Source organism: Lissotriton vulgaris, chromosome 4_1, assembly GCF_964263255.1.
Source record: "Lissotriton vulgaris chromosome 4_1, aLisVul1.2, whole genome shotgun sequence".
Lineage (NCBI taxonomy): Eukaryota > Metazoa > Chordata > Amphibia > Caudata > Salamandridae > Lissotriton > Lissotriton vulgaris.
This window is the reverse complement of record NC_141691.1, coordinates 1,358,477,560-1,358,495,205: the sequence shown is the minus strand read 5'-3', so window position 1 is coordinate 1,358,495,205 and position 17,646 is coordinate 1,358,477,560. Positions and strand designations below refer to the sequence as shown.

At 43.3% G+C, this 17,646-nt stretch overlaps 1 protein-coding gene across 5 annotated transcripts in view; it reads right to left on the bottom strand.

Moving 5' to 3' along the window:
- MYOM1 (myomesin 1) overlaps positions 1–17,646 on the bottom strand; it is a 736,755-nt gene that overhangs the window by 456,176 nt on the left and 262,933 nt on the right. For all 5 annotated transcript variants that reach the window (XM_086965593.1, XM_086965594.1, XM_086965595.1 and 2 more), the window contains one exon: positions 17,195–17,352. In XM_086965593.1, coding sequence (XP_086821719.1) covers positions 17,195–17,352 — 158 coding nt within the window. The remainder of the gene's footprint in view (positions 1–17,194; positions 17,353–17,646) is intronic.

Sequence of the window (17,646 nt, the reverse complement as noted above, 5' to 3'; positions counted from 1 at the left end):
AGCTTTGGTACGGTATCGGAGTCTGGAAGGGAGGTGGGTGGAAGTTGTGCCGACTGTAGGGCTATGCGACCGGTTAAAATTACGGACAAATGGTGTCCGTTAAAGAATCCTTCACGGACAACGGACAGACGGCCGAAATTACGGACTGTCCGTGAAATTTACGGACGATTGGTCACCCTACTTATAGCCCGCCGTAGCGGGCTATACCGGCTATTAAAGGCCCGCTCGGGCCTTTAACGAGACAGCGGGACTTTAATTGCCGGTATAGCCCTGCTACGAAGGGCTATAAGGCTATTAGAACATTCTGCCACTAGAGGGCAGAACGTTCTAACAAATTAAACAAAGGGTACCCGAAGCTCGAGGGGATATAAATCCCCTCGAGCTTCGAGAAGCCTTTGTAGAACATTGGAATGTTGCTCTGCGGGCCTTTACCGGCCCGTAGAAGCAGGGAGCACTCCATTGTCTGCAATGGAGCTCCCAACATTCCAATGTTCTAATTTACCATAAATTTACAAACATGGTTTAAAACACAATAAGCCGTAGAATAAAAACATATATATTCATTATTAGCATAAATACATGACATTCCATATAAGTGGTTACTGTAAAAAGAATGAAAGGGGCTCACCCCAACAAAAACCTGACAACAACCTCTTTTTTTTCTTTTTTTTTTAGGGTCCGCTATGTTAGCAAGAAATGTTGGGGACCGCCTAAAAATCATCAATCTAGTACATCAATAAAAATTCTCAACCATAAAACCTCGGGTAAGATTACAAAGTCGCACTGGGGCGTAAATTGCATCAACATTTCAAGTAAAGTGAGTCATTACAGTAGTCAATACATTAAGTGCAAACACAAGGTCGTCCCCTAGCCTATTCCTACTATTGACTTAGTCAGTTAGTTGCTTTTAACTAGGTTATTTTTCTTTCCCTGGTCTTGCCTGTGTGACCTTGGTGTCACTTGCACCTTGTTTTTCACATTTAGCCTATGTTACTTTTTAAAATGGCATGTTTTCATTGAGGAACCCCTCACTTGTATTTAATGTGTGCTTTTAAGGTTTTCGTGCAAGAAACCGGTTAAAGATTAATTGATTGATTGATTGATTGATTAACTTAGTCATCTTCTAATGCAAGAGTCTCCTGCTGCTCAGAGCTGTATATCACTCTTGCCTATGCTGAGCGGCCTAATGGCCCGTTGAGCCCACTACGGACTCTAAGGCTATTATAACATTCTGCCCCTAGAGGGCAGAATGTTCTAATTTGTAAAAACAAAGGCCTTTCGGAACAGCTCTGAGAGGCCGTTCTTCACAACTAAAGCTGTGAAACGGAAAAAAACATTAGAATGTTGCTCTCCGGGCCTCTACCAGCCAGTAGAAGCCCGGAGTACTCCACTGTCTTCAATGGAGCACTCAACATTCCAATGTTCTAATAAAGGGGTATACAGCTAGAATATTGTGGACAAAATATTGAGGTACAAGAATAATGTTGCCTAAATATTGAGTACTACAATACTGTGAAGGCAACTATATATTGGAAAATAAAGGCTCTGGTATAGGTGTAAATGGACGTGAAGTTAAGAACAGTAAACCTATACATAACTATTTAGAGTTACCACCATAATATTTTGGCTCTTAATATTTGTGCTAGGATATTTTAATTTCACAGTATTTCGGTGTTTGATGTTCTGACATACAACCATCTAAAGGCAAGGAAAATAGTTGCTCTTCCATGCTAAAGCACATTTCTTGCCTAAAGGCATATTTATTACATTGATAGAAATAAATGTTTGTGCCATGGCAGTGAAAATAAATGTGTCCCAATAACACGTTATTTATAACTGTACTAATAACTGGAAATTCACGGATGTAGTACTACAGTGCAATGGTCAAATTCATATTTATTACCAGAGAACAGCAAAATGGAGACGAGGAAAACACTTTTTTTCCTGCCTCAGAGATTGCAAATAACAATTACTTTACACAAGGAAATACATTTCCTTGTATTCATGAGATCTTGTCAGTGTTATTTTTCCTTGCTGTACAATTTGACCTCTTGCACCTGTGTTTTAGTTAAGTATCTTTCATTAAAACAAATAACCATGAAAAAATGTTATGATTCAAACCATATTTTGCAGGAGAGGTGAGTCATGGCTCACTTAAGGCTTCACCTCTTGTGAGTCGTGGCTCCTCCCCACACTCAACAATGATAATAAATAGTATATTACACTCTTCGTATCTGCATATTTTATAAAAACACACACATGCACCCATGCACACACTACCCAGTGGTAGGTATGGCTAATAACTTTAATGCCGTTTGCCGAGTCTTCACAAAACTTTCCAAAAAAGTGCTCTTTTTTTTACTAGTTTGTGCACAAACGTTTTGGGTTGTTATGTTAAGTGGGGCGAGAAAAAAGAGAGGTTCCAAAATGCAAAATCGCCATGCATTTTCCATAGACTTTTATAGACAGAGCTACCGCAAAAACCTGCTGAAAGGAACTACTCCAAATTTGTCGGGAAGCTATATCTTGGTCACAAAAGTGTGCTGTGTGTGATCCATTCAGACGTTTTTGAGATATCAAGGTTTAAAAATATTCGAATATCTGGACTGTTGTGTCTGTGAGAGTCTCTCGAGAGTCTTGCGGCAGCGCCAATTTAATAACAGAGTGTTTTGATCTCGAGGGGAGATTTTTTCCCTTGGGACATCTTACTCTGGCAGGAGTCAGACTCCTGCAGGAGCGAGTGCTCTGACTGGCTGCATGCAACATAAGAAAAATGCTGCTGGCAGACATTACAGGACTCAGTTCCGTCCTGAACTTAAAGAAAAACAATATATATATATATATACATATATATACATATATATCTATCTACATAAATAAAAATGTAACTGTTCGTTTGTTCAAAATCTCAAAGCTCCGAAAGTTCTTCACGGATTGCTTTGAAATTTTGACACAAGGTTGCATTCGAATACGCAAGTGTTTTTATATACACAGCGTTGGATTCGAATACGCGCGTGGCGAATAACCGTGTGTTTTTAATCGAAAGCACAAACAGACACATAAAAATGTCAATGTGCGTTTGATAAAAATCTTAAATCTACGAAAGTTCTTCACCGATTGCTTTGAAATTTTGACACAAAGTTGCATTCGAATACGCAAGTGTTTTTATATACACAACGTTGGATTTGAATACCCGTTCTTGACCCCGGGAACCATCACCTTCCCGGGGCGGGCCCTTGAAAATGAAAGGAGGATGATGTTGCTGACGCCCTCCTGGATCCACTAATGGCCCTGGAGACCACCACCCCCCAAGGCTGGCTCCTGCCCACCCTTGGGAGATAGTAGTTTGCTTGCTTTCGTTTGGCAGCAGCTTTGATAGCTCCCTCCACATGAGAGCAAACAGTAAGTCTGTTCCAAGCTGGCAGGTGTAGGAAAACTGCTCTCACCAGCTGGGAACAGAATGTTCATTGTTTTCCTGCCCGACATGGGGAGCAGCATTTTTTGGTGCTCCCTACATGTGGGCTTCCGCTGGAGGTGGGGGGAAGCAGGCAGGGACCACGGGGGCATTGAGGCTCCCCCCGCAGTCTCCAACGTTGCACTCTCTTGGTGCCCTGGGTGGGCTCCAGGGCACCCAGCATAAAGAGGCTGGGCCCTAGGGAATGCGGTCTGAAAGCCCTTCTCTTTTAAGTTTTGGTCTGGTCATTTTGGCCCTGATGCTCCATTCATAGAACTTAAACCTCAACAGTAGACACTTACAAATATAAACATAGCAGGTGACTATATTGAAGCTCCACTTCTGTAAAAGACAAATGATCTTAACTTCCTGGGCTTGGCGAAGGCAAAGCAAGTGTATTTTCTGAGCAACTCCACTTTGAATATCGATTTGAAATTCTTGGTGAAGGTGAATGCATCGTTGATCTATCAGAGCGCAATCTGTAGTGACTGTGACAAGTGGGTTCTTTCTTGGCGTCTCCTGGTGAGAGCAGAGCCCATAGTGCTCCCTTTAAATGACAACGAGTATATACAAGTACAAAATCATCTCAGGGAATTGCCCGTTTGGCCCTGCCCAGTCCACTTTAGTGGTATGCAACTCACGGACACATACAGCCACTCACATCCCCACCAAACGACTCACATGCTCATACAGCACTAACATACCATCACCAACTTATACAGCTAATCATACATCCACTCACAGACCCATACAGCCACTTAAAAACCCACTCACAGACCCACAGTCACTCACACACCCAGAACACTACTCACACACCCATACAACCACTTATACACCCCCTTTCAGATCCATACAGCCACTCACACACCCACTCATAGACCCATACAGCCACTCATTCACCCACTCACAGGCCCATACATCCAATCACACACACACGCACAAATGTTACAGGTTACAGTTAGTACATAAAATTAAGAAAACCTTTGAAATTAACTAAAAAAACAAAGTTTACAGGGACTTTATAGATAGGAAATATTATTAAAACAATGTACAAATTCATTTGAGATGTCATCAGTGATGTTACTGACTATTACAAAACACAAAGAATCTGGTGGTCCAAGAAATTGCAAAGGAAGAGGAAATGCAAGCGCTGAACAGACAGTCTCAAACAAATGTGTTCTACCAAAAACAATGTACTTATACATATAGACCCTTACACACAGTAGGAAAATGGCTCTAGGATTTCCATCAACTGCCCTTAGTGGCCAGTGTCATCATCTGGAATTCCAGGTTTGCCTGCCACAACACCTCATAAACCATAGAGGTGCCTCCGTGGGTTGAATGGCATACCCTACAGACAACAGGAAACCATTAGGTCACTAGTATAGACAGTGTATGCCGATAATCCTATGTATAAGGCAGTCAATGAAAATGTTAAAAGAGGTATTGGATTGAGCATTGAATCTGTAGCTGGTCGGTAAACTCTTCCCTAGGACCCTTGTTCTCTAGTAGAACTGTGTTTTAGAACTGTGTTTAGTATGTTTCTGACTATGTCATGAGTGATGTAATATGTGTGGTCATAAGCAGGGCATTACAGGGGCGTAAGTTATAGTTAGCTCAAGTAACTATAACTGCTGAATTTCACTAGTTTTGCATGAGTGAAATCTGAGCCTAACTACAACCTAACTACAACGTCCCTGTAAGCTTTGCTTTTTTCAGTGAATATCTAAGGTTTTTTTTAAATCAATTTCCCAGGCATAACATATATTTATGTAAAGGAAATCAACGTTGTGGCAACAATGAGATGCCGAGGCGGAACCTCTGAAGAAAGTCGAAGTACGACTGAAACGCGCCAGGACTGTCAAAGAATTGGAATAAAATCTTTTAATTTTACTGTTGGAGTGCGGCTTGTTGCTTTCCGTAAAGGAGAGAGTTGGAGTGATATATACGGGCTTGGTTCTGCCCGGAGGATCGCACCGCCAGAAAGTGCGCCGCTTTTTCCCGAAATAGAACCGCCTTTGGATGCTCGTGAAAACGAATAGGGACGGCAGGCGTTACCAAAGACTGGCTCTGGTATGGTTTCCTCGCAACCTCAAAAGCAGGTATGCTACGGAGCAACAGTAAAATAAAAAAATGGCCTGTATTCCTGACAAAATCTTGAACCACATGCGGCATCACCCACTGGAGGATTCGAATTAGTACCACAAATCCCAGGATGCATTGTTAGCATCCATTAATGGACGCCCACTAGGGGGCTTTATTTAAAGGGAATCAACGTTGTGGCAACAATGAGATGCCGAGGCGGAACCTCTGAAGTAAGTCGAAGTACGACTGAAACGCGTCAGGACTGCCAAAGAATTGGAATAAAATCTTTTAATTTTACTGTTGGAGTGCGGCTCGTTGCTTTCCGTTAAGGAGAGAGTTGGAGTGATATATATACTAGCTGTACCCGGCCACGCGTTGCTGTGGCTCAGTCTGGTTAATGGAAAAGAAAGAAAAGAGTAAGCGCATGTTTCTAATATGTTTAATTTCACAATGCTTGTGGGTATACAATAGGTTTTTGTCCATCCTAATATATGTAGACTATAGTCTATTTGCGTCCCTTGTATTTGTTGCGCAGCAACCAAATTGATAGGGTCCATTCGGGTTGCAAAGTGAACCAACTCCTCCCCCCTCCCTCCACCCACTTCCCGGTCTACCATCCCGACACCAACTGTCCATCTTAATATATGTAGACTATTAACTATATGTGTCCCTTGTATTTGTTGCGCAGCAACCAAATCGATAGGGTCTGTTCTTCTTTTTGATTGAAAACACGCGTGTATTTGACACGCGCGTATTCGAATCTAACGTTGTGTGTATTTAAACATGCGCTAATGTTGCAAAGTGTACCAACTTCTCCACCCACTTCCCGGTCTGCCATCCTGACACCAACTGTCCATCCTAATATATGTAGACTATTGTCTCTATGCGTCCTTTCTTAATGTTGCAAAGTGAACAAACTCCTCCTCCCTCCCTCCACCCACTTCCCGGTCTACCATCCTGACACAAACTGCCCATCCTAATATATGTAGACTATTGTCTATATGCGTCCCTTGTATTTGTTGTGCAGCAACCAAATTGATAGGGTCTGTTCGAGTTGCAACGTGAACGTACTCCTCCCCCCTCCCTCCACCCACTTCCCAGTCTGCCATCCTGACACCAACTGTCCATCCTAATATATGTAGACTATTGTCTTTATGCGTCCTTTCTTAATGTTGCAAAGTAAACAAACTCCTCCTCCCTCCCTCCACCCACTTCCCGGTCTACCATCCTGACACCAACTGTCCATCCTAATATATGTAGACTATTGTCTATATGCGTCCCTTGTATTTGTTGTGCAGCAACCAAATCGATAGGGTCTGTTCGAGTTGCAAAGTGAACGTACTCCTCCCCCCTCCCTCCATCCACTTCCCAGTCTGCCATCCTGACACCAACTGTCCATCCTAATATATGTAGACTATTGTCTATATGCGTCCCTTGTATTTGTTGCGCAGCAACCAAATCGATAGGGTCTGTTCGGCCTTTCGATTAAAAACATGCGCGTATTGGACACTCACGTATTCGAAACCAAGGTTGTGTATATATAAACACACGCTAATGTTGCAAAGTGAACCTACTCCTCCCCCCTCCCACCACCCACTTCCCGGTCTGCCATCCTGACACCAACTGTCCATCCTAATATATGTAGACTATTATCTCTATGCATGCTTTCTTAATGTTGCCAGGTGAACCAACTCCCCCCCCCCCTTCTCCACCCACTTCCCGGTCTGCCATCCTGACATCAATTGTCCATACTAATATATGTAGACTGTCTCCATGCGTTTATTGTAGTTGTTGCGCAGCAACCCAATCGATATGGTCTGTTCGTCCTTTAGATTGAAAACATGCGCGTATTTGGCACGCGCATATTTGAATCCAACGTTGTTTATATATAAAGATGCGCTTATTCAAATTCAACGTTGTGTCAAAATTTCAAATCAATTGGTGAAGAACTTTCGTAGATTCATGATTTTTATCAAACGCACATTGACATTTTTATGTGTCTGTTTGTGCTTTCGATTAAAAACACGCGCGTATTCGACACGCGCGTATTCGAATCCAACGTTATGTATATAAAAAACACTTGCATATTTGAATGCAACGTTGTGTCAAAATTTCAAAGCAATCAGAACTTTCAGAGATTTGAGATTTTGAACAAACAAACAGTTACATTTTTATTTATATATAGATAGATGTAGCTTGGAAATTCCTTCCAGTCAACAAATTTTAGGACATCAAAACTCATTCCAAATGTATAAGGTCAATACAAACCCAAAGCTACAACCATTTTATCTGATTCCATATTAGACTTCAGATTTACTTTTATAGACACACTGGCTTGGAATTTCTATAAGTGCAAATTCAGGTATGAAATTATATCCTTTCTTAACTGTGGCTAGATTGTATCAGGAAAAGTGCCTAGACAATGCACACAAAATGTAGAGGGATTATTTTGGGCAGCCAGTATTAGGCCATTGATTGTATTGATGCATTGTCTGATCTTATTGCAGGGTCACTGGTCTGGCATATGATTCAGTGTTAGTGTTTATGGATGTACGCTATGTATTTCAGGAAAGGTTTTAGAATTTTGTCAAAAGACTGGATGGTCCTTTAGATCACATTTTACTGTTCCAAGTTGGATGTGACCAAATCTCTACACCATTTAATGTCCATATGTTGTGTCATGCAAAAGAAGTTTGATTTTGTGTTTTTATTATACCGTAGTTTTGCACACTCATAACTATAACTACAATTTGGCTCTCTGGAGATGAATTTGCCTAAATTAGAAAGGACTCCAAGACTGTTGCTTCTGATGACAGGCTTAAAGCAAATTTGCAGAAACAGTGTAAGGAAGCGTGTGCATGTGTATTATGGGGATAGTGGAGAAGTGGAACAGTATACGTTTATGAGGCCTATGAATTGATGATTTAAATGTCTTTTTCCAAGTGTACAAATTGACATTTTTATAATCTTTTTAATCGTTAACAATGACATAACTTTTTTTTCAGAGCGCACAGTTACCGCAGATGAGGTCTCTTGGAACTACTGGCCTAATGGATGTCATTGTTATACAACCTAATAATAGGAATCATTTTATCACCCTTAGAAACGTGAAAGGCTGAGTGTACCTGCCAGAATACGCCCCTTGACAATGGGCACAAACATATATCCATGAAGTGCATTTATTAGTCCACTGAACCACCTACCCTGGTTGTACCGACTAAATCTAAGCCTTGGCATTTGACAGTTTCGTGTTAATACTTGAAAGGGGTTTGGTTGTCTGTTCGGAAGAGGTGTGGAGCCGCGGCTAGGGCAACTGACTCTGGAATCTGGGATCACGATTTGATCCCCGGCGGCAGATTACCCCAGCACAATGTGACTTTGAGCAATAGCTTGCTTAATCTTCCCGACAGCGCCTAGAGACCCTTACTGGTGATTGTGCGCTTTACAAATGTGGATTATTATTATTATTATAATCATTCATAATCAAGGCCAAAATCTATATCTAATGTGAAGTTATGGTTCAAAGGCATGGAGCTTCTGCTGACTCTGGTATCAAAAATTGCTCAAATGGATTCAAGTAAATGTATTATCCTCAACAGAAGTTATTTGTGAAGTTGCTGTAACCAAGATCAAACACTTAACGGACCATTTGTATTGCGCTTACATTTTAGTACTTATCAATCCAATATTATGTTATCAGTAGATGCTGAGGTCGCTTTACTTGACTAAAAAGACCCACTTGAATCTTCTGAATCAACAGTTCATCCAGAAAGGAAGGCACCAGGGGCATATTTACAAGCAAGTGGCAGAGCACAGGTTATCTCCAAAATTGCTAATGACATGCTCCGTCACTTTAGAAAAGCAGGGATGTGCCATATTTACAATAATAAGCTCACCCCTGCGTTTCTCCCTGCGCTGGTGTTAAAATCAGTTGCCTAGCACCAACACAGGCACTCTTGTGCCATAGTGCAAGGGGGCCTGCGTTGAGGGAATGATTGTTTATTTGCAGGAAGGTGTCCCTTCCTGCACATAAACAATCCAGAAAAGCAATTTGTAACTCCTATGTGTGAGCATTGTGCAGCACCCATAGAAGTTGCAAATTGCCATTTTTTAAACGGAAGGTGTCCCTTCCTGTACATAAACAATCATTCATGGCGTTTTTATGTTTCTATGTGTGCTGTTCTGCAGCACACATAGAAACAGCAAAGACGAGGAGACATAATGCATTTCTCCTTGTTTCCCCATATTAAAACCAGGTTTGTCCTGGTCTTAATTTTGGTGCTGCCTCCTATTTACGCCACCCTTGTAAACAGGGGGCAGCGTCAAAATCAATGGATGTTGCAGCGGAATGGCCACCACAACATCCATTGCCCACCTCTTTCACTCTAAGTGTAGCGTGAAAGAGGACTTTATTTACAAGGCGGCATTAAACAGATGAGCTATTCTGTCGAAACATGATGGATATCCCAACAACCGTATTACAGGTGGCATTTGCCAAACTCGAAATAATGCCCTAAATGTCAAGCTGTTAACAAAAGTAAGATGAAACCAGTAAAGTCTTCAAAGAAGATGGAGGGTCAACAACTGGGCGAGCGCCTGGCTTGTACATAGGAACCTATGAGTGTACTTGTGCTGGAGAGACACTTATTTATGAAGTGTAGCTTCCAATTTGTGCTAAATGACGCCCTTGCTAATTAACGCCACCACAGTGCAAACCAAAACAGCATACGTATATGGAAACAATGTAAGTCAAATGATCGCCCGATAACAAAGTAACCAGGATCAAAATTCCTTTCTGTAGACACAGAGGACTGGACAAAGTTCTCTTTCAACACTTGCTATTTGTGTGCTTAGTTTATCACAGCTGCAAGTCTCTACCCTTCAAGTGCAGCTCTAATCTATGAGGCACATTTCTAATCCTGCAACAAGACGTACTTGTGAAGTGAGCTCTGGTTTAGGAATAGTGAGGTTGGAACTGCTACTAGCAACGCAGTGACTTTAAGTAGCGTCAGTGAGTAATATCTAAACCCAACCTTGCACATTCCAGAGCAAGTTGGTCATTAGCTTTTAATGATGTGTTGCAAACTCAGCTTTCCTCAAGGCACTGGGTGCTAATAGCTTCGAAGATGTCCTAAAGTAATCATATGTCTTGATGTTCCATATCACCTTTCAAGGGCTACTGTAACGCTCATCCCAGGCAAGAATTGAGCCGGGAACGACACACCTGTCCTATTCACTTATACTATTGTGTGATTATTACATTTTTAATGATACCCAATTTCAAGGCTATCACCGTGGTTGTCAACAAGAGTGACACGTGCCGTCTATTACTGATGACTTTGACACAACAATTGACGTCATCATGGTAATCCACTATCAGTGCTTAATTTAAAAAAAAAAAAGTGCCAAGGATCTTATTGGGAGGCCACTGCAGGTTGCACCACAAATTCCCCCTGCCATGCTGACAATGATATTAACAAAGCAAACACAAGGAGATGATGGCCGGAGGGCAGAAACTTTTCAGACACTCACCCCTAGTCACAGATCTGGGTTGAATCCATCATCATTCTTTAGCTCACTCCGCCAACCCAGTTCAGACCCAGCCAAATGCATATCAGTCTTGATCCTGTGCCTCATGGGAACAGTCCAGCCTGAACTGACAAGCCAGGTCTTCCCTGGACCGGAAAGAAAGTATCCTGGAACCAGTTTTGGGGTGACACCCCTCATCAGCCAGACTTCCATGACCCCAAGATGGCCACCACAGTGGTCCTTTACCACGATGTGCTACTACTCTTGACAAAAAATGTCGACATTGGACATCGACCACACCTCGCGCATTTACCCCATCCGGCTCACCCATCAGGACATTGAATCTGTGAACTTGCCACCGACCGTTGTGACCTAGCATTTTGGCCGAAGCCCGGTGGAGCTACCTTGAAAGCTATAGAGGAGATGGGCTTAAGACTTCCCCCGTCGGCCGTCACCTACCCAGCCAGACTTTGGGCAGACTTTCCTTCGTCTCTCCGCCGTATCTTCCTCCTACCCTTTTACCTTACCCTCTTACCTTTCTACACACCATTTATCTCATCTTCTATAAATATTTTCTTGCAACAAATGTAACTTGTAACTGATGTAACTTTGTAACAATGTGGAACCTCATGTAAAGCGCTCTGATACCTCCTGGTCTAGCCAGCGCTATATAAAACTCATCAAATAAAGAAATAAATAGCTTGAATTCGGTATCCAAGTGAGCAAGGGACGAACGTGTGGGCATACCTCTGCCAACTTAGGGCAAACAAAGCAAACACGAGGAGATGATGGACAAAGCACTGACACTCTGACAATGATAGTAACAACACAACTACTAACACTAACACTCCTACAAGTGTCAGTGACAATTCGGAGTTTCCAGGCCCCCAAATCTGTAAGAATGTCTTGGGCGGCAGGTAATAGTAATTTTTAAGGTGTATTGAATCTATAATTGACTGTTGTTGTGGTCATCTCTAAATTAGCCAGACAGCCACCTTGTGGCAGACTGTCTCAAGCACTGGTGTTGACAATTAAGTGCCGGTGCCGAGAATATAGAAAGCACCGGCTCAAATGAAGCACTGCCCATTATAATCGGTGTAGCAAGCCTAAGGGTTTACTAGCACAGCAAATGAAGTGAGCAAACAATTTGAATACTAACCAAAAATAAGTACTTCCAAACCCATAAGCAATGACTGTTTACTGAATACTTTCTCATATCACATGCCTCTAAGAACCATGTTGGTGTGGTATTGTCGTCAGTTTTTAAAGCCCATCCATACAGTCGTGATCCACTAAACGAACAGCAGAAAAGTTAAAGGTGACCAAAGAGATACATGCGTTAAGATGCCAACACAGTTGTCTTCGGATTTTCTGATAACATTACACAAGTACTAACGCTATCAATAAAAACACACGTTAAGACACCAGATACGACCCCAGACGACTCTGGAACACAACAGACTGATACTCTTTAAAGCTCACTGTATATTGTCCACATGAATATTTTCAGATCATATTTTTTTTCAAACCATATTAAGCTTGTGTTACATGTTGGACCAGGAATCTGCCAAAGTCGGGTTCTTTTAGTTTCAGGAAATATTCGACTGGTATCATATTTTAAATTTCAATTGTATTTTATTTTATTGTTGGGTTGCATTTCTTATATGTTCTACTCGGTTATAGGGACAGATGTATCAAGCGTTTTCCCGTTCGCAAACGGGCTGATTTGTGAACGGGAAAAAGCCTTTAGGATGTATCATCCCAAAAGTCATTTGCAAAATAGGTAATCGCAATTTTTGGGATTACCTATTTTGCAAATGCATTTAGGGAATCGCAATTTGCGATTTGTTAAATGCAATGCAGGAAGCAAGAAAAAATTGCAAGGAATCGCAAATTAATTTGCAAATTCCTTTAAAAATGCACTTTTTAGGTTTCGCCTGCGTAGACTGCGCATGCGCAGTCTCGCTGGCGAGATTTAATGATATTGAGGAGCTTTCTCTAGCGGGCTTTAAGCCCTGCCCCTCCTTTCCATTGGCCGGCGTCACTGTGACAGCCATTGGGAAAGAGCTTTTGCTGACGTACACTTATCTCTTTTTCTGCCGTCCCACTTGGACGGCCTGGCCTGCTTTCCTTCTGCCGTAAAAGATTTTTTTATCTTTATGGGGCCAAACACATGGCCCCATAAAGATAACAAACCTTTTACTTCAGAAGGAAAGCAGGCCGAGGCCGTCCAAGTGGGAAGGCAGAAAAAGAGAAAATGACTAGGTCATCAAGGCGAGCGCTTGTTCTATCCAGACCCACTGTAATTCCGTCCATCTGCAAGAACCCTCGCCTCCTCAACCCTATCTTACAGGTTCAAATATCCCTCTCTGCCCCTTATCCACGCCTTTTTTCCACCCAAAAACTCTTAATGTCTGTGACCAAACTTTCCAGTACGCTCCCATGCCCCCTTCCTACAGGCTGTCCCTTTTAAGTCCGCTAGTACCCCCCCCCCCCCTCGTTTCCCTCAGCCAAGTGTTCACAGGCCGTCAGCGGGAGCCTGTGGTTTCTACATTTTCCATAGCCTGCAGTAATATGAAATACGCTTGTATGTCCCATTTTCCTCGACGCGGCTTTTACAAGATGGACAGAGTCTGACGTACACCTAATCTCTAGAGGGAAAACATGCTCCATGAGTCGGTTCTTTCCCCCCAGTCTTGTCGTCACCCACGGCTGAGGGCAGTCACTTGGGTGAAGCGGAAAGGATCCAGGGCTGAGCTCCTCATAGCTGTTAGGAGCCCAGCGCGGCCAGAGAGCGCTGCATGGCATAGCATCTCACAGCTAACGGAAGCGCAGACCGGCCAAAGAGAGCTGCAGGGCATAGCATCTCACAGCAGACGGAAGCACAGTCCGGCCAGTAGAGCTGCAGGGCATAGCATCTCACAGCAGACGGAAGTGCAGTCCGGCCAGAGAGCGCTGCAGGGTATAGCATCTCACAGCTAAGGTGGAGCCCAGTCCAGCCATAGAGCGCTACAGAGCGCTACAGGGCGGAATACTTCACAGCAGACAAGAGCCCAGTAAGTCCAGAAAGCGCTACAGGGCAGAACATCTCACAGCTGAAAGGAATGTAGTCCTGCCAGAGGTGCTGCATGGCAGCACAGCAGACGGGAGTGCAGTCTGGCCAGAGAGCGCTGCAGGGCATAGCATCTCACAGCTAAGACCAAGCCCAGTCCTGCCATAGTGCGCTACAGGGTTGAGTTGTTCACAGGATGCGAGAGCCCAGTCCGGCCAGAGAGCGCTGCAGGGTAGCGCATCTCACAGCAGACGGGAGAGCAGTCCAGCCAGAGAGCGCTGCAGGGCATAGCATCTCACAGCTAAGGCGGAGCCCAGTCCAGCCATAGAGCGCTGCAGAGCATAACATCTCACAGCTGAAAGGAATGCAGTCCTGCCAGACAGCGCTGCATGGTAGAACATCTCACAGCTGATAGGCGCTAGTCCTGCCAGAGCGTCTCGAGTGAAAGAGCTACTCACAAGAGGCAGGAGCTAACCCTGTCAGAGTGCGCTGTAGGACAGAGCTGCTCTCAAGAGACAGTACCCCCTTCGTGCTGGACCCTGCTGTGGGACAGAGTATCTCACAGGTGAAAGGAACCCATCTGGCAGAGAGTGCTGTGTAGCAGCTACTCACAGCTGACAGGAACACAGCGCTGCTGACAGTGGCCCAGCCCGGCCAAAGCGTGCTGTGGGACAGCGCATCTCACAGCTGCCAGGAACCGAGCACTGCTTACAAGAGCCCTGCCTCCTGGACCCTGAGCATGCCACGGGGCTGAGCCCGCCATGAGCCCAAGGCTCCTAGAAAACTCCAGGAGCTTGATGCGCTGTTTGAGAGGAGAGCCTCACTTACTGGAGGCTGCGACACGCCCAGGTAATGTTCTCGAGCTGCTGCTGGTGGCGAGAGTGCATGCTGCGTTTTCAGCTATAGTGGTATCTGTCTATGTCCCTTCTCAGTGCACTTTAACTCGCTGAAAACATCATTAATATTTCGCACAGTGGTTCATTTGTTAGGCCGTGTATATGTCATGGTGTATTATCTAAACAGTGAGCCTCCTGGTTACCAGGGCAACCCTCCAGAGCTTCTCCTCTTCCAGCTCGGCGCTTCCTTCCGACTCGGGCCGCGCGGTGAAATTGACACAAGCCTCACAGAGGCAGAGAGGCAGCACACAGAGCGTGCTGACCTTCCTGGGCTGGCGGCGGTGAAATCGACACACAGCACTCTGGGGCAAAGCACACCCCCCTCCCCCGCAGGGAGTCAGCTGGGCCGGGTGGCACACTTGGCCCTTTCAAACATGCTGGCAGTCCGTCTCTGTTTTATAGATTATATTGGTAAGTAGTGTGTTTACATTCACACCTGGTTTCTGCCACAGTTATTTGAATTCAAAAGTGCAGGCAAATTAAATCAGAGTGTTGCAACAGTGCTCACCTCCGTTTCTTGTCTTGGTGCTGCTGGAATTTAGCATTTTTCCTCACTGGTGCTGTTGTATGATTAACAGGACCCCAGAGAATCACTTTTCAGCAGATGCCTTTGAAGTGCCTGGCTCCGAACCATTCCATTGATAAAGTATAACAAGCATTAAACATGCAATAGGTCTCGCCTTTCATTAAAGTAAAGCCATTTGCTTTGCTATTCAATACCATTAGCAAAGCAAATAGCTTTAACTTAATCAAAGGCGAGACCTATTGCATTTTCAATGCTTGTTCTAAGAGGCATGTGGTGCACATACATGCCCTTAGGGCATGTATGGGTGCCACATGTGCACACATGCATATTTCAGGGGTGCAACAAGGTGTCCTTTTGGCACCCTTGCACCCATAAAATTGCATGCGCAATTTGCAAGTACCAATTTGGTACTCGCAAATTGTGAATGCAATCCTATACATTCCTATGGGCCTCCATGCCATTGGAATGAATTGGAAGGTATTCCTTAATAGCAAATCGCAATTTGCGATTCGCTATTAAGGAATATGTAGGATTTGCAATTTTTTCTGCAAATCCTACATACATTGCATTTTGCGATTCTTAAATAGTGAATCAGTAAAATTCGCTATTTAAGAATCACAAAAACAATTCTTGATACATCTGGCCCATAGTTTATTCCACTGATATTTGTAACCAGGTTATATTTAATTTAAAAAATACTTCTATCGAAGCTTAAGCAGACCTAGCCTTGAGAAAGATTTTGAAGCAATGTCTCCTTCCAGAAGCACAGATGATAGGAGATATTCACTTTCATACGATTCCTATCATTCTTCCCCTGACTTGATGAAGATGACTCAGGCACTGCTACTGATGCAATGGTAAGCACCAATCAATGTCCTATAATAATCAGGAATCAACATCGGTATAGATCTGTTCTCTTCGCTTGCATATTAGAAACAAAATGGTTTGATTTTGGTCCGTTGATGTTAATGGGTCTTGATAATCTCTTTCAATATTTAAGTTGCAATTATTAAATCTGCTGTAAGGAAGTGATCATTAAATATGAATTAATCTTACCCGGTTTTGGTCAATATCCCTTACTCGCTTATTTTCCCGAGTTACAGCCGGAGAGATTTCTCAAATTGGAAAAATACTTTCACCTGAACAAAAAGTGCAGCTGCGTTTTCGCTCAGCTTCCCCCAATCATAAACCAGCGGCTGGCCACCTGTGATGAATTTTCATAAGCTCTTCTAGGGAGGGGGTATTTTCATAATGAAGATACGTTGAAGAAGCAGGTAAATAAATACAATACCAGGCCATTTACAGCCAAGTTTCTTATCAAATTCTGTGCCCTTTTCCACTCACATATTCCACAGGCTCTTAGTATCTGAAGTATGTGAGCGGACCCGCGGGTGATATTACCAGATTCCTCACCCAGTAAAACATGATTTCATCCAGGTTGGCATTTCCACAGAAAACCTGCAGAAATTCCACCCTGCATCAATATTAATAAGCTCTTAGTGTGTTCTTGTTGGCTACATTTGCATCATGTTTTTTATCCGTTACACAGGCATTTGGGCAAACACCCTCAAAACACAGTGCATGTTTTGAATGGGAACCCCTTTTTTCGCAGCCAGTAAAGCGCTTGGAGCAAGTCCGTGAAGTGAACTTACCATGTGACGCGGGGTTCTGGCCAGCCGCTTACGGTGCAGTGTATTTTTATGTTCTGCGTCTCCCACACTGTATGAGAGCGAGGCTTGATGACAAAATCAGGAGCATGTAAAAGCATATCTTCATTTATCTTCTTGTGGAACTGTCCCGTCTCTTCTATCTGAAAGAATAACCATTATCATTAACCACATAATTCGTTTTTTGGAGCCAATGTTCCATCCAACAAAAGATCTTTACATTGACGTCATCTACACACTAGGAAATGATGGTCTGGTGAAGAAACCTACTAATCTACTCCATGGATGATGATCAACCTTTCTTGTGAAACCTGGGTACTGATCTTAATAGTTCCTGGACATATAAAGTCATAATTATACTCCTGTAGACTTACTCCTATATTTGCAGAGAAATTCAGACTATCAGAATTTATAATATATTCCATGAGAACTCCTCA